Source organism: Ixodes scapularis, unplaced genomic scaffold, assembly GCF_016920785.2.
Source record: "Ixodes scapularis isolate PalLabHiFi unplaced genomic scaffold, ASM1692078v2 PGA_scaffold8__174_contigs__length_109621045, whole genome shotgun sequence".
Classification (NCBI taxonomy): Eukaryota; Metazoa; Arthropoda; class Arachnida; order Ixodida; family Ixodidae; genus Ixodes; species Ixodes scapularis.
The window spans coordinates 4,985,376-5,003,169 of NW_024609883.1; the positions used below are offsets into that span (position 1 = coordinate 4,985,376).

The 17,794-nt window shown below is 46.1% G+C and overlaps 1 protein-coding gene across 5 annotated transcripts in view; it reads left to right on the forward strand.

Annotated features, from left to right (window-relative positions):
- The first annotated feature begins 3,545 nt into the window (after positions 1-3,545).
- LOC8031046 (serine/threonine-protein kinase ICK-like) overlaps positions 3,546-17,794 on the forward strand; it is a 55,502-nt gene continuing 41,253 nt past the window's right edge. For 2 of the 5 annotated variants that reach the window (XM_040502145.1, XM_040213717.2), the window contains exons 1-6: positions 3,546-3,976; positions 4,365-4,538; positions 8,927-9,094; positions 14,773-14,827; positions 15,268-15,389; positions 16,294-16,506. In XM_040502145.1, coding sequence (XP_040358079.1) covers positions 8,973-9,094; positions 14,773-14,827; positions 15,268-15,389; positions 16,294-16,506 — 512 coding nt within the window. In that variant the 5' untranslated portion in view covers positions 3,546-3,976; positions 4,365-4,538; positions 8,927-8,972. Of the gene's footprint in view, positions 4,074-4,364; positions 4,539-8,926; positions 9,095-14,772; positions 14,828-15,267; positions 15,390-16,293; positions 16,507-17,794 lie in introns of all 5 variants that reach the window. The other 3 variants (XM_029966374.3, XM_029966371.4, XM_040213718.2) reach the window with 2 other exon arrangements.

Here is a 17,794-nt window from a genome sequence, read left to right on the forward strand (position 1 = left end):
AGAATTAAGTTCATGGTATTACTTCCCATCACAAACTTATCAACTTCACGAGCCACTCACATCACAAATCAATCGTGTTCACGAGCCATTCACCATCACGTCATGAATTCATTGAGTCATTCACATCACAATGAATTCTCTTCAGTTCACGAAGTCATTCACCATCTCATCACGACTTCATTCAACATCACATCACGAACGAATTCATTGAAATTCACGAAGTCATTCACCATCTCATCACGACTTCATACACCATCACATCACAAATTCATTCAAAATCACGAAGTCATTCACCATCACATCAGGACTTCACGACTTCATTCACCATCACATCACAAATTCATTCAAATTCACGACTTCATTCACTATCACATCACGAATTCATTGACATTCACGAAGTTATTCACCATCACATCACAAATTCATTTAAATTCACAGTCATTCACCATCACATCATGATTTTTTCAATTTCAAGAATTCATTCAGAGCCATTCAGATTCACGCCGTGAATGTGAATGAAGGTGAATGAGCGAGTTCATGAATGAATTTGCCGAGGTATGCTCGGGACCCCGGCGGCTGACCTGCTTGTGGTCGGCGCACGGGATTGGCCTGTTGGATTTGCCACTCCTCCTCACCCTCGTCACCCACCTTCCTTCACCCCCTGGTGGTGTGGTCAGTGTGGTGCCTGACATAGTGCCTGCCTGCCTGATAGATGAGTAGGTGTTTGTTGCTCAACGAGGTCAACGCTGCACGATAGGTTAAGAAACCGAATTTTCCGGTCGATTTAAAGAGCCTGGCGCCTCCTTGTAGTATGGGTGAGCCACTGAAAGGGTATGGCTGAATATCCATGCACAATTTTTCGTGGGACTTTCGATTTAGATCTAGGAGTTAGCTGACGTAGGTAAATGTTAAACATGATGATGTTGCCCAAGCCCGAGTAAAATCACTCTGTTTAGCTTTCTCTGATGCTTATTGTGCAGTCACAGGTTTCTGCTGGGGGAGTTTTGTCGACAAATGTTCAATTATTCACCCGCACACGGATGGTGATAAACATCTCTGTAGTTTGTTCTAAGCATCTCTTCACACACTTGTATATTTCAGCGTCTGTACGGCAACAGAGCGACTTAAAACCTGCGAATAAAGCATGGGTTGTCAATGCCTTCCTTCATGGGATAGCAGACGCTCACAATTCAAGCTCGCGTTTGATTCTGTTGCCTGCGGGACGCGATTTCTATCAGCAAATCTACTTCTTTTCCTTTCGGTTCCGCTGTACTACAGTACTGTAGCTGTACAGATGACACATCGTAGCAGACGACCCCTTGCCGTATGCTCCCACCATAGAGATCATACATACTAACTCTAGAGGAAAAGGTCCGCCATTTTCCCATACATTCTGGCTGCCCTGGCTGCCGCAAGCGGCGGATCATGCAGGCAGACCCTCGGGGTCCCAAACACGGTTACATCATCAGAGCAGTTTCGTTAACTTCAACAATCCACGAACTTACCGGTAGAAACATATTCGCGTTCCTTTCGAAGCTTTCTTTTTGCATAGCGCGCAGCCTCGCGTTAACGCTAAACTAAACCATATACCCGGCTTCGCCGGTGGGGCGCGGGTGGGCGCGGTTGAGGAATACGAAACTGCGCAACCACCAGATTTCCGAGATTTCGACAGAAGGGAAGTTAATGCAGCGTAATGACTTTATTGCTTTTTATAAGCGTTAAAATAGCTCAGAATTTAGTTTACAACGTTAAATTATCACTGTTTATATTGCTGAGAGTTTTCACTCTTCGCGTTTCCTATGGCAACGTTGCTTTCTTTCTCTCGTGTTCTGTCGCTCTCTTTTGCGATCGTTCATTCGGGACCCCGGGTGTCGGCGCACGGGATTTGCCACTCGTCCTCACCCATTTTTACCCCCCTGGCTCCCACTCCTCGCCGGAGCTGGCATGACGGGATTGCATTTGGCCGCACGCTCGATTTTCTCGGTGCAGGAAGTGCATGCACGCGTGGGGTGTCGGTGCTGAAACGAACCCGGAAGGTGCAACCTCTGGGTGCAACCACTCGTGAAGTGCCTGCCGAAGCGAACTCGCTCTGCGCTGCGAGTGGGCACGCGTGGGCACGAGTGACGTGAAACGAACTCGTGCCCACGCTCGCCCGCAATTACCGCAATTCTTAATTTGGGTGCAATATACCCAATAAGTTTAACAAATATTTAAAAAAAAGCAATTTTTTTTTTTTTTACAAATCTATTGAATTTTAATGATAATAAATTGATGTACGTTACGTTTGATCCGACCACGAGATCATATATCCGACAGCCTCCATATGAAAAGAAGGAAAAAATCGGAGAGCTTTTTGAGCGCATGTGGCCCATGCGCAACGCCCATATTGGTCGAAAAACACTTGTCAAAATATCGTGTGTGTGTGTGTGTCATTTTATAGCGAGTTCGTTTCATACGCACTGGCACCGTTCGAGTTCTCTCCCAGAATGCATCGCACTCACAGAGTGTTGCACGGAAAACTGGACTCAAACGAACTCGCCAAATGCACCGAGTGCACAAGACTGACGCTGCCGCCATCTATGTTGTGGAAAAGGTACCGACTTCAAACCGAAACTAGCGCCTTTCTGCTCGGAGTGATGCGTGGGAATGCGAGAATGCAGTCGCTACCAACGTTTATCTACAAACGTTGGTCGCTGCAAACTGTAGTTTATCGTTGCGATGACTTCAAGCAGCTAGGCTGCCGTAGAGATAATTACAGACGGCGTAAATTTCCGCAACCAGCTGTCTACAAAGCAGCTGGTTGCCATCTTTCAATTCTTATAACCGTTTACACTGAAGAAAACTGATGATGCTGTCCGAGCAGAAGCTTGATCCGTTTGAGCATGGTATTATTCGTGAACCACTGAAAGGGTACGGCTTAAAACCATTCTGTTGGAATATCCAGCAAAACTAAGACTTTCGATTTGGATCGTCAGGATTAGATATTAGCCTTGGCGAGGGCGTCGAGAATGAGAGCTTTCTCGAACAAAATACGACGGGGTACGTTAGCTGACGTAGGTAAATGTTAAACATGATGATGTTGCCCAATCCTCGGATAAAGTCTCCATCTTTAGCTTTCTCTGATGCTCATTGGGCAGTCAGAGGTTTCTGCTGGGGGAGTTTTGTCGAAAATTGTTAAATTTTTCACCCGCACACGGATGGTGATAGACATCTCGGGGGCCGCTGTTGCGTTTGTTCTGAGCATTTCTTTACACACTGGTATATTTCAGCGTTTGTGCGGCAACATAGCGATTTAAAACCTGCAAATAAATCACGGGTTGTCAATTGCTTCCTTCGGGAAATAGCAGACGCTCACAATTCAAGCTCGCGTTTGATTTCATGGCCCGCGGGACGCGATATCTATGAGAAAATCTACTTTTTTTCCCGTTCGGTTCCGCGACACATCGTAGCAGTCGAACCCTCGTCGTCTGCTCCCGCTCCTCGCCGGCCCCACCGGAGCGAGGCATGATGGGATTGCATTTTGGCGCACTCCCGATTTTCTCGGTGCAGTGAGTGTGCATGCACGCGTGGGGTGTCAGCGCTGAAACGAACTCGGAGAGTGCAACCACTCGTGGAGTGCCGGCCGAAACGAACCCGTTCCACGCTGCGAGTGGGCACGCGTGGGCACGAGTGCCGTGAAACGAACTCGCTATTAGAGAAATTTCGTTTTTCTGTTGCCATCTTTTGATGGCAAGCGCTCGGAATTTCGAAGGTATGTCCGAATCAATTCAATGAGTGCCGACGAAACGATCTGTCTGTGAACTGATTGCCAGCAACGGCTGAGGAAATTAAAGGTGTGCGGCGCCTTGCAAGCGATCGCGTCAAGTTGGAAAAGATGCGCGGTGACCTTGGCACAGGTGTGCAGCAGCGCGAGCAGCCCGCCGCACGTGATCGGCGCGGCAGATCTTGCCCCCTCGGTTGCCCTGGCAACGCTGTGGTAAGCAACGCCGTCAACATAGGGATGATGGTACCGTCCTGATGTAGTCACACCGCCGAAACGTTTCATTCACGCAACCCCCTGGCACTTACAAACAGTACGTACAATCTCTTGGGAACTGTCGTCGCCAACTATAGACCGCATGCTCCGCGGCGGTGTCTAGTTGGCGGCGAGCTGGGCCGTTGCTGCGATGAACGTAACAAGCCTCGACCGCACGTAATTTCGATCGCTCGTGTTTCGAGCACGAGACCCTGAAACGTTCGCCCGTAGAACGAGCGGTCGCGCCAGAGAGGCACGTCTCAAAGCCAGGAGCGCATGCAGCTCCGGGAGTACGGCGTATCCGCACGGAGGCGCAGAGCTCGATGCCTCGGGATGCATTTCCTTTCAGCATCGCACGGAGCAGAGCGCGACGAGGATGGAGCGATGAGGCCCGACCTACTGCCGGCGCCGCGGACCGTACGATGAACCGCTATGTGACCCTGGGCCCCCTCGGAGATGGCACGTACGGCTCGGTTGTGCTCGGCCAGCGCCTGGACACGGGCGAGAAGGTGGCCATCAAGCGGTGAGAAGAAAAACTGGCCGCCACTTTCTACAATTATTAGGATCATTATTTGACTCGGCTAGGAGAGTTAACGGCACCGCAGTAAGGCGAGTAGCCCATACCGTCTGTGATGCCGTTGTTAAAGACAAGCAGATAAAACAAATCCCCGTAAAACTTAACAATAAGAATAAAAAGAGTCAGATAAATACGGGTGCCGCACCACCTTCCTGCAGCATCTGTTTTGTCCGCTGCTGTGACCTCCGACGGCATGGAGCGCCACAAGTCCACTGTCCTAGTAAAGAAGGTGTGTCGGTCCATACTGGCAAACAGTGGACGAAGGCCTCTGGTAGCCGCAGCTGGCGAGCAGCACGGCAGACCCTAGCAGATTAGCCAAGAGCCGGATCAATGCACGGGGCCGTTCCAACCAACACGCATTGTCGTTGGGTGTATAGACAAGTCCCGGTAAGGGCCGCAGAAAGGGAAGACCACCCTAACATGCATCTGATAGTCCACTTGAGGTTAGCAGCCGGAGAAGATGGGGCTAACGTTTTGAGCGGGCGCCTAGTGACTGGGCAAATGCCACCTGTCACTGTCGAGCTTGCCCCAAAGGTTGCGGTGATAGTCAGTTCAGGCGACATTTTCATCTGGATGTTATTTCATCGAAAGGTACCCGCATTTGTTTCAGCGGCACACATTACGACGTTTCGTCGACAGTTCCTCTCCGTGCACACTTATTGCTTCGGCCGCCGTCATCCCAAACCCTTGGCAGTTTTGTTAAGGTTTGGCGCAAGCTTCAGCTGAGTTTATAATTAGGATTCCATGTTTTCTGAGTTTTTTGCATCAAGTTTAGAGGGTGTTTTTCAGGTCACTACTTTAGCTTGGGTGAGTTGGTGAATCATGCTAGCACTTCACAGCGCAGAAGCATGTTTTTGTGTGTATGTATTTTTATAGTGTGGTGTTTGTGCACTGTGAAGTGGCAGCGTGTTTTTCAGAGTTTATTTTTTCCCAAAAATAAATTCCAATAAACAAAGCTCATCCAAGTTTATTTTTGTTTGATTCACAATTCTCAGAAATTCAGAGTTCAATTTCGTGGTATTTCCTATTAAAACTAAATAAATACTAACCGCGTGTCAACATATATTAGACACAAAAAATAAAACGCGCTTGTATCAATTAATTTTTCTTCAGCTGCATTTGGCATTGGTGCCATTGCCATTGGCAGTACTAATTTGTCCCGCTACAAAAGTTGCATGCGAGTGTTACTTCAATACATGTCGATATCTTAAAATCAGTAAACTCTCGGAGGCAGTCACCGGGAAGCTCGTATTCATCCCATCTTATTCCATCAACCTACCCTGCGGCCACGCAAGGTTGAGTGTTGAAGGATGTAATAGGGAAGTTTCAGTTGCCCCTCTTCCCCATCTTATGCCTATGGTCCAGCTTTCACTGTTACAAAAACACAACCCCTCCCTCCTCTTAAGCACAAATAGTATGGCTCAATATGGAAACCAAAACAGTGCCTTTTGTTGTGACCCAAAAGTACAATTACCTGTTGTTCTTGATGAACCCTTACGAGATAAGCGGTATGGCCCCTTTCGACATTGGTGTGAGATTTTAAAGATAACTTGTGTCATTTTCCCAGGACCATTGACCCTGTGCGCTAATTTAATTGTAAAATGCCATCTTTTTTTTTTTGGGGGGGGGGGGGGGGGGGGGGGGGAAGGAACTGCCACATCAAAATTCAGAGTTTATCGGATAAAACCGAATTGACAAAAATTTTACTGGTGGCTGTTTTTTTGGAGTTTTTCGGATTTATCCCAAAACATAGAACCCTAGTTATAATCCATTTTTCCTGAGCAAAGTAAGAGGTTGGACAGTGTTGGGTAAAGTAGAACTAAAAGTAATTGAACTAAAGTACAAAGTACTAAATTAGAGGTGATGTACTTTATGTAAAGGAGTAAGCACACTGGGTGTAATGTACTTGAAGTAAGCTACTATGTACTTTCAAAGTAAAGTGAGTACTTTTTAACAACATCCTTAACAATACTCTTTCATTCCCCTATACAGTGATTTTTTTAATTGGTGTTTATTTGTTTTGCACTCTCTTTAATGTGGAGTTTGCATGTTACATCTGGGAGCACATTGTCACTTCCTGGGGGTCAGGTGCAAGGGGGTGCAGGGAACTGGCTTCCAGTTCCAACACGGTGGCACTGATTTAGCACTCTATTTCCTCCTCTCTCTGCTGAGGTTTTCTCCTTTCAAGTTTCAATATAGAGGAGGACCTCACCACAGTGAGATGGATTTCACAAGATCTCATGCTGGCGACAGAAATGCTTTTTGGGCAGGGCCTGATTTTTTCTGCTGCTGCAGTGAGATGCCTTTGTTCTGAGAAAGGCGAGACCAAATGGTATTGGAGAAAGCCTTTGCCACTATTCTTTGCATACACCATCATTTTAAAAAAAGAATAAAGACCAGCTCACACGTGCATCGCAGCCCTGAGATACACTGCGTCAAACTTGGTGCTGAGTAAGTACTGCAGTGTGTGTCTGTAAACATAAAAAAGCCCATGCAGCGGAGCACTGTTACGGCACTCGTATAGATTAAAGTCAATGCTGTGCCTATAGCGCTGTATCTGTGAACAGGTCTTTAGTCAAACCGTAAGCACTGTGACACATTCTGCAATGCCTCGAGTACGGCACATGAGACGACACCATGCATTGAAACCACTTACAGCACTGTGTTGGCAAGTGCTGCATCGACTCTGAGGCCAGCGCTGAATTAGTGCGGGATCAGCACTGCACCATATGTGCAAGGACCTATAAAAGCCTGTTCCTTCATACACCCCAGCACTGCCTCACAGCTATTGGTCAGCACTGAAAATAGCGCTGACCTTGCTAGTTCACCGCCGACTTTGCTCTATATTAGCGATACATAGGTGATACAGTGCTGCATCAGTGCTGCTCCCAGTGTTGGTTTAGCGCTGCACCATATGTTTGCACAGGCCTTTAGTTACCAGAATTGTGAGCATTGTGACACATCCTTGCAGTGTCTCGGATACTGCACATGAGGCCATTGAAACCACCTGCAGCACTGTGTTAGCGAGCGCTGCATCAATGCTAAGGTTAGTGCATGCTGTTTCTAACTGTGAATTAAACTCTGGATCAGCACTGTGTTGTATGTGTGCATAGGCCTATGAAGGGGAGTTGATACATACACCACTGTACTACATCAGCACTATAATTCTGCACTGGAAATAGCACTGACCTTGCTGATGTGGCACTGGCTTCTCACCCAAATTTGTTATACAGTGCCAACACAGTGCTGTATCGGTGGTACCGTGTTTTCCGATGTATAAGTCGCTTTTTTTATATAACATTTATCTTGGTGCATTTTATACTATAATGTGACTTATACGCATTTCTTTTTTTTTAAATTTAGGGTGCGACACATTTTGTTTTATGCACCGCACGCTATCTTTTGTAGCGCCCTGTAATTACGTAGCCATAGGTGGTATTGCCCCTTCCTGGAGGCAATGTTGTTACCGCACTCTTCTTCACTTTTCAGAACTGACTCGGAAAGCGGGAAATTTTACGGTTAAGTGGCTCAATGTGAATAGGCAAGGCAGTGAGAATATAGCTTCTGCAGCATGTGATTAACATTGCCTAATTCAGCCATGGTTCTGTATTTTCTTGCTTCAGTCCAGTAACACTGAAAGAACCGTGTTTCTACATGTAAAAGTGAGGATTGCGGCTAGCTGATGTTTCAGCGGCACCGAAAGAAATGTGTCAAGATTTATCTATCTGCCTGCGCGTCGACACTCGCTTCGTCGCCTTGACTTGGCCTAGGCTAGGCCTGGTGGTCCAAAACTTCGTTTACGAGTGTCTGGCACGTTAAACTTTCATTCGCTCACTATGTGTACACTGGAGTAAAGCCCACAACCCTCTCATTTTGCGCGTTTTACATCCTTTTGCTGCGAAACATTCGATTGTCCCGCCAGGTAGCGCCGTGCTATGGGCATTTCTTGCGAGTCAAAACGTCTCAGTTGCGTGTCAAATGGTACATAGAATCTAGCCGATTGTGCGAAACTCTGATTTTGCGATACCGATGCGCAAAAAAGCTCGTCGCGTGAACCGTGCAAGGAGGTGCAACTTATACAAAGATGCGACTTATATACCAACTTTTCCCCGAAAATGGCTCGATATACCGAAGTGTGATTTATAGTCCGGAAAATGCGGTAAGTTATGGTCAAGTCCACACTGGATGAGCACTGTTTCTGTTGTGGGTCAAGCGGTACAGGATCCTCCCAGGACTTTTTATAGTAGAGTGCTGGAGAGGAGGGGGCAGGGGCTCGTGAATGTAGTGCAGCACGTGGCCCCTGAGTGAACGGCGGCACCCTCTGTGCACGGCAGCCCTGCCAGGGCACCCTGAGAGCCCCCCCTGCGGCACCTCCCCGGCATGCAGCGGCGGCACTCCCCGATGAAGCGGTACCAGCTGCTGCACCAGCTGGGCGACGGCACCTTTGGCAGCGTCGTGCTGGCACGCTCCCTCGACACGGGCGAGAAGGTGGCCGTCAAGAGGTACACCCTGCCCCGCACCCCCCCGTGTGTCACCTCACCTTATCACAGAAAGCATTTTGTTACGTCCCTGGATAAAGAACATGTGCCACAAAATTAACTTTGTCAGAAAACAAAATATATTTTAGAGCAATACTTGCGTTGCAAAAGTTGAGTTATTGAGTTGAAAGGGATTTGGAAACCTTCTATTTCGTCGACCTCAAAACAAAAGCATGTGTTGGGATTACTCAAATGAGTCTGAGAACATAAATGTTGCGCTATTGCTTTTTATCTTTTCCGGGGAAGGTTTATTTTCTCGCATCCTATCGAGGCACTTTATTTATTTATTTATTTTACTTTCGGTGCCAGAGGCAATACAGAGGGGAGTGGATTTTAAAAAATACACATAGAAAAAAATACACAACAGCAAAACGGCTGGAGGACTCTATAAAAGTGGCACTGTGAAGCAATACATGTTAGTCAAGGTATTTCTAAAACTCTTACAGTCCACAATTTTGGCAACATCCATGGGAAGGTGATTCCAATATAAAGAGGTGCTGGAAAGAAAGGAATGATAATATGTGCTAGTCCTGCAGGATGGAATGCCTGCAGCACTAACTTTGAATATATGATTGTTCCGTACTGATAGATAATGGGGTTGTGTTAGAAGCCTTTGCTTGAGAGGTGAATTAATGTGATATTTTTTATGGAGCAAACACAAGCGGGAAACTTCTCTGCGCAAAGAAAGATTTGGCAAGGATAAGCTGGTTTTCATTGCAGTTATGCTGGTGGTACGATGGTAATTCGAAAGGATTGAGTGGGAAGAACGATTTTGGACAGACTTCAATTCAGAAATGAGCGATTCAAGACCATGGTCCCAGATAGATGCAGCATATTCAAGCTTATCGCGAACAAGGGTTTTGTAAAGGATGAGTTTCAATGGCGTATGCGTGAGAAAATGTTTCTTTTAAAGGTAACGTGCACGTGCACTCCCAGATACTTGTTACGTGCACTCCCGGATACTTGTTACGTGCACTCCCAGATACTTGTAGGGTGGCACACATTCAAGAGGAATGTTATCAACGGAATAAACAGGACGTGTTGTGTTAAGACGAGACACACGCATGTATTTACATTTAGCAGTATTTCATGCACCAACAGCTACACCATTCAGAGATAAAGTTAGCATGTTTTTGGGAAGATTGGCGTCCTCCTAAGAGCCTCTTCGCTGAACCAGTATTTGCACAAAGGAAACGTACGCAGAGGGACATGCATCATGTTGGCAGCTCCCTCCGCCATCGTTCACACGGTCAAAGGGGCATTGGTGGTCACATTTAACTGTTTCTGCAATCGACACGACAGGCTTTGATGACAAAACATCCTTGGAAGTAGTTCGACCTGCCTCCAAACCGGGATTGCTCGTACTCTCCGAGCATTCCTTCCGCTGCAATGCTTGCGTCACCAAGCTGCATCCCAGAAGCATGGCCTCTTCGGGTGGCTCCCCGCAAAAACGTGCTCGACTTTGCTCGAGCAGAGAACGAATGTTGAGTCGGGGCTCGGCGAGGACTCCGATCTAATGGCGCGCTTTGTGCCCAAGAAATGGCCACTGTCGGCGTTGCTCCACAAAGAAATTATGTTGGAGGGGCGTCGAAGCAAGGTGCGTGATAGTATGCCCTCAAAATACACTCTTCCCCCGCTCGAGCTGTAATGTGCCTCTCTCTGTTGCTCTAATGGAGCTTTTTCGAGGAATGAGTGTCATCCGGAGGGTGTTCCGTGAACTAGGAATGGCATGCTTTCCCTCGTCGGAACACGTTCACATTGTGCCGTAGTATCGGTTAATTTTCGTCGCTTTTTATGCGCTATACTCTACTTCGTTTCATGATAACTTGGCGAACTGTGAAGGCTAGGGCCTGTGACCCTATAAGAGCGTCGGAGCGAGGGGCGTGACTTGACGTGACGGGAGCATTTGTGTCACCACGCCAACTGCGAAGTGCGATGCCCAGAGGAACCGGCTGTTGTCTGCTAGCCAAGAGTCGTCTGCTCCGAAACCAACCATCTTTGGATGAACGTTCACCACAGCAACATTTCCTTCCACCAGAATAGCGAGCACTTCGGGAACAGTTCATGAGACAATCTGACAGGTGCTAATGCCACAGCACTGCGGAAACGGCCTCTCACACGGCTGCAATCGCCAATGATCACGGCGCTACAAGGCGAAAAAAATCAAGTGGACATGGAGGTGGTTTTACTTTTTTTTATTTAAATGTAATTGAAACTCATAAATTTGCGATAATTTTTTTCTTTAATCTTCATTCTCGTTATAGAAGGAATCGTACGAGTTCAATTGGTTAAAGTTGTCTACGATTGAGCAGGGTTTTGGCAATAACTTTTTCGCCCGCACACGGACGATGAGAAAGACCTTGCGGTTACCAAATTTATTTATTTATTTGAACCCTTACATCGCCTAAAAAGGCATGACTGTAGGGGGGCACAAAAAAAAACAGTATATATGATCAAAAGATTATAACAAAACAAAATGAAACGCTGTTATACAGACATAAAAACAACAATTCAAGACTCAGTGACACTAGAATATAATAAACTTAAACGAAGAACTGGATTTTGTCAAAGAACAACTCCGGCATTGTAATTTCTACAACGTCATTGTGTAATTTATTCCAGACATCGATAGACCATGGAAAAAAAGAACATTTAAAAACATCAGTTTTACGTTTATATGGATGAATCTTCCTTGAATTATCTATTGTAAGAGACACGCAAGCAGGCTGCAGGAGATATGTTGATTTACAGATACAACTACTGTCAGGAAAAATGTTAAAAGTTTCAAACGGAGGCATTGACAGCCCAGAGGTTCAGTTACACTTACTCTGAAATTATTCCCGTAACAAACTTGCAAGCACGATTCTGTATTTTTTCAATATGATCTTCCAGATTAAGCCTATATGGGTTCCAGATCGTACAGGCAAATGTATCGTACATGCGAGAAATACAAGGTTTCTTTTAGTGACGATGAGGCCAACCTAAGATTACTTTTAATGAAACCTAGTGACCGACCAGCCTTTGCAGTGATATAGTCAATATGTCTGTTGCCTCTGTTAAAAGTCCAACCGGCGACCCACCAAATAGTGCATGATGAGGGGAAAAAAGTTTGATTTTCTGGTGAACTTGATGTGAACACATTTTGATAGATTTCAAGACATGCTCCATTGAAAACACCAAGCTTCAATCTTATCTAAGTATAGCTTTGGAGAGCAAACATATCAGTGTTACAAGAGGCGTCACTGTATAAAACACAGTCGTTGGCATATTATATTATGCTAGAAAAAACATTTTCAACTATATCAATAATATAAATTAAAAGCAGGAGTGGTCCTAGCACCGATCCCTGCAGGACACCGGAAATAACTTTTTACATACGGGGACCGGATTCCCTTAATTACCATGGACTGTTTCCGAGGATTCAAATACTCACCTGTCCAACAAAAAAAAATGTTAAAATCAAATTTAAGTTTCTGAAGTTTGAGCATGAGGAACCATATTAAACACTTTTTTAGAGTCCAGAAAAATCCAATCGACCCGCTTACTTTTATTGAATGACAGTGCTATATCATAATAGAATTTCGCTAGTTGCGTGGTGCAGGATGACCCGGATCGAAAACCATGCAGAGTTGGAGTAAAAAAAAATTAATTAGGGCTAGGTGATTCATAAGATTGGTGTTAATTGTGCGCTCCATTGTTTTACGGGATTCGCTCGTGAGGGAGGTAGGCCTATAATTCTCAACCAGCCTTTTGGGACCAGACTTATAGATCAGCACAACAATCGCATACTTCCAGTCAAGTGGTAAAGAACCATATTTTAAGGATACAGTAAATAAAATGACCAAGTCACAAGTAACAATATCAGCGCAAGACTTTAACACAGTATTTGGAATATCATCGGGACCAGTCGCTGAACCCTGTTTTACTTTGGTTAGCAGTTTAAAGATACCTTGCACATTAAATTGAATTTCAGGCAAGCAAACCATAAGATTAGGTGCAACGTCCGACTAAATGTAGTTACACATAGTGACGTCCGAAGAAGTAATCATTAAAGGTGACAGCCTTTAAATTGTACTCAGAGACAAGGTTACTATCTACGATCAGAGATGGAACATCCACAGTATCCTTGCGATTAGACCGAATGAACTTCCTTAACTCCTTGGAGTTCTGTTTTAGCTTGGTATTCAGCGTCGCGAAATCATTTGCTCGGGACAAAGCTATTGCACGTTTGAGAATAGCTCCTACCTTTGTTGTTTATTATATGACATAGTCATTGCGTATGCAATATTGTTTCAGTGCACATTTATTTTTATTCGTAAGCTTGCGTAGCTCAGAATTAAACCATGGTTTTCACGTCACTTGAACGTAAGCATTCTTGATCAAACAAAAATTTTAATGAAAGTTAATAACCTACCTTTAAAAACCTTCCACAATAAATTACCATTACCCGATATACTGATTTCTTCAGAAACAGGAAGGAATGAACTGAGGTTATCAGATAAGCCAGCATAATTACCTCTATCAAAAAAATACACTTTCTTTGGACGAAGCAAAATATTGCTTTCGAATGAACAAGTCAACTTCGCAACCACTGCCTTATGGTCACTTGTACCGGGAATGACCATTACAGCAGAGATCACCGAATCATGATTGCTAAAAAGAAGGTCAAGGATGCTCGATCGACTGGCACAAATCCTTATGGGCTCTTAACAAACTGCTTCAGATCTTAGTCGTTAATAAGATTAAGAACTGCTGAATATACACCCAAAGAGTTAACAGTCAAGGGTTGACGATCCAACCACTGAACATCGTGCAAATTAAAGTCGCCTCCAACCACAACAAAACCATCACCGATAATAGATAAAGCATTACTCACAGAAAAAATTGTGTTAGCGTCACTTGCCGGAGGTCTATAAAAACAGCCTCTAGTAAGATAATCGGTATTTTAAGATAGACGCGGAACCAGACAGTTTCACAAGATAAGCGACTGAAATCTATCTTGCAACATTTTAAACTTTCATGATTGAGCAAAAAGTCACCACCACCGAAACCATTTCTATCCTTACGATATACAGGGAAATGCAGCGAGAAAACTTCCAGATCGGAGATAGATTCTTCAGGCCAAGATTGAGTCCGAAGAAATGCTCGTCTCGAGAATTTCTTTTATCTGTCAGTAGCTTTTAGCACCCGTACAGGCACAAAACAACTCGTCATTTGTAAAGGAAGCACACGTAGTTGATTGTTTTCTTCGTGAAACAGTGGACGGTCACAATTTAAGCTCTCTTTTGATTCTGTCTGCTGGACTCAATTTGTTACCAGCAATCCACTTTATTTTTTTTTTCCTGTTTTTAAAAGCAGACAACGCTAGCCAACGCTGTACTTTTCCTTTTTCCCCCTTTTTCGTGAGCAGACAATGTTAGCGCCTTCTCATTTTATTTTTTTACTGGGATCGACACCTCGTAGCAGACAGACACCGTCCTTCACGGACGTTAACAGACGTGCCCATGGTTCTTTTTTTTTCAACATAGACTTCGATAAATGCAAGCCCCCAATATGTGGGAAAGAATAGGCCCCAAAAAAAGGAATGAGAAGAAAAAGAAACCCCCAAAACAGGAAGCCTTAAATGTGATGTCCGTTTGCAGGATGAAGAAGAAGTACTACTCCTGGGACGAGTGCATGAACCTGCGAGAGGTGAAGGTAAGCAGAAGTCGGTGACTCTTAGCCCAGCTGCGTGGGCTAAAGTCAGTAAATCACCTGAGAGTAGCGACTGCCATCTTGTTCCTCATAATCAATCTTACCACTGATCCGATATCGCTGGAAATGCTTTTTTCATTTTCCAAAAACGTTGAAACAGTGTATGACAGTTTTTTACAAGTAGTGCCGCTTAGGTTAGGTACACACTGACAAACAAGCACTATTTCGTCAGTGTGTGCTTGACCTTTGCACTATTTACAAAATGCTTATCCAACTAGCCCTCTTAATATTTTACTGTACGACAGAGCAAAAAACGACATTGTCTGAGCCTCCCGTCACCCTATCCCAAGGTCGAGGTGCATTGGGCAACAAAATTGCGGCCCTGCTCAGGGAATGGATCGTGGCTACACTGGGCGTAGAGTGACGTGTGCGTGCCTGTGCAGTCCCTTCAGAAGCTGAGCCACGCCAACCTGGTGAAGCTGAAGGAGGTCATCCGAGAGGACAACACCCTCTACTTCGTCTTCGAGTACATGCGGGAGAACCTGTACCAGCTCATCAAAGACAGGTGCTTTGGGCCTTCCCTTGCTTTCCAATCTTCTACCCATTTTTATGCGCATAAAGTAGGGTGCCCGAAACGCGTCTTCGAGTTTACCGCGCCCTCAAATGTGGTTCCTCCGTTCCCGCCCGATGCCACCGTAAAAGTCTTGCTCTTGCCCAACGTGACCCCAGCGGCAGTGGCAGATGCCCGCTCTGCCGCGGGCCGCACCAGGAGAGTAAAGGTGGGAGAAAAAACGCAGACCCCTTGTTCTAATATGAACTTTACGCTGCAGGCTAGGGCCAGTTAATAAGCGACGCTTTAGAGGACAATTTCGTTGCTTAGAATTAACGCTGCCAGTCGCCGCTTTTGTCGACGACGAAAAATCCAGGAAGTGCTTTCCGTCCCGTTCGTTAAAACAGTTGCGAGCAAAACAATGATTTTCTCACCCCCTGCTCTAAAGGTTTCAGTCGAGAAAGTGTCGACGCGCGTGTGGCTCTAAGTACCTAGGTGATGGCACCCACGAGCTGCTGGCACGTCGACAAACGGGGTAGAAATGGACGAATGGCCGTCGTGTCGACAATGAAAGGCTGAGCGCAGCTACCTATAGACCCGCATCACCGGGTGTGGGCAGTGCGCATTCACACGAACCAGGTGCGCGTCGAGCGACAGGTCCGCGCATGCGTTGTTCCGACAGCAGCGCTTGACGTCAGAGCCGCATGTTGGTGCATAATCACCGACGGCCTTAAAAGAGGGTGGCCGACCCCAGGCACGTCACTATCGCTCCTGGACCAACGCAATTGCGAGTCGACAAGAAGGTCAAATAGGAGTCACGAGGAAAAGGGGTGAATTGGCCCTAGGCTAGGGCGAGTTTAATGCGGACCAGTGAGCGGGTGGCGGCCCTACAGAACGGGCATCCCCCGGGGGCACGCAGGGAGAAGCCATTTGCGGAGCCCGTGATCCGCAGCATCCTGCAGCAGATCCTGCAGGGGCTGTCGTTCATGCACAAGCACGGCTTCTTCCACCGGGACATCAAGCCCGAGAACCTGCTCTGCACGGGACCCGAGCTGGTCAAGATTGCAGACTTCGGCCTCGCCAGGGAGATCCGCTCCCAGCCACCCTACACGGACTACGTGTCCACACGCTGGTGGGTCCCCCTCCTTTGCCCTCTTTTAAAGGGACAACCATTTTCTGACTTCGGCCGGTTAATTGCGGGAAGTAATCTGTGCCGCCCATAGAACCAGGAACATCATTTGTTTTCACGTGCACTAGGTTTTATTTTAAAAAATGAAACAAATCTGAGGGTACTCGTCAAGTCAAGTTCAGGGATGTCGGTACCACGTGGTTTCTTGTTGGATTTTATCCTCGAGGCCCACGGTTGTCGACGTATCAACGTCTGGCTACGATAGAGCACCTGCTTAACATTAACGAAGGTTGCGGCGAGCGATCGAGAGGAAAGATGCCGCAGAGAGGGAATGGTTTTGTTCATTTCATAAAATGGCGGCACGAAAACTTGCGCACTCCCCGTGACGTGTTGCCCCGTGACCGCCACACACTCTGCAGATCGAGAAATAATGCTTTTTTTCCTTCGCAATTATGCGGCAGAATTGCAGTGTTTTGGGGGAAGGTGGCGCATTGTCTCTCACTAGTGCTTGAATCAACTATGTAAAAAATACGACCCACAAATTCTTTTGAAGGCAAAATTCTTTCGAAGGCATCTGCATTCCGACAAAACCCAACTCAGTTTTTGTGTTTGTCTGTGGCATGTGTGCCGTGTCACGCAGCCTGATGCCACGTAACGTTGGTTCAGGGTGCGAAGCTGCAGTGTCACGTGACGCCAAGCTGTCAACGTTATAGATCTGGTCATTGGGTGTTGAATTGTGGTGTAACGTGATGTTATGCAATCAGGTTGCTTGACGTTATATTGCTCGATTGATCGGAGTTGCCCGTAAAAATGTAATAAAAAAAAAATGTTTCTCGTGTATTTTGTTATTATGCATATGACGATTTAAAGGGATACTACAACGAAATTTCGGCGCTCATTTTTTAGTCTATATGTGTTCAAAAAAGCAGCATCACATCGAACATACCAATATATTGTTAAAAAAAGTCACGAAAAGGAATTTTAAAACCAATTAAACGATTAGCGAAGAGCACCTGATGGATGTCGCTAACGCCTCGCTTGTAATGCCCGTCAAGGAACCTTGACAGCTAGAGACGGAGGTTGTCTCGTCTCCGGCCACGACGAGAGAAGAGGGGCAGGAGGAGCTCCCCTCTTCCTGAGAATGCCTTTTGTGTGTCGCAGAAGTCGCTATTGTCCCCCTACAAGATTACAGAAGATTAAGCCGTCACTCAAAATTCGTACAAAAGCAGCCGCTTCGGTGGCTGGAACGACTAGGCCATCCTCTCGACGTCAGCCTCGCCGTAGCTTTGCT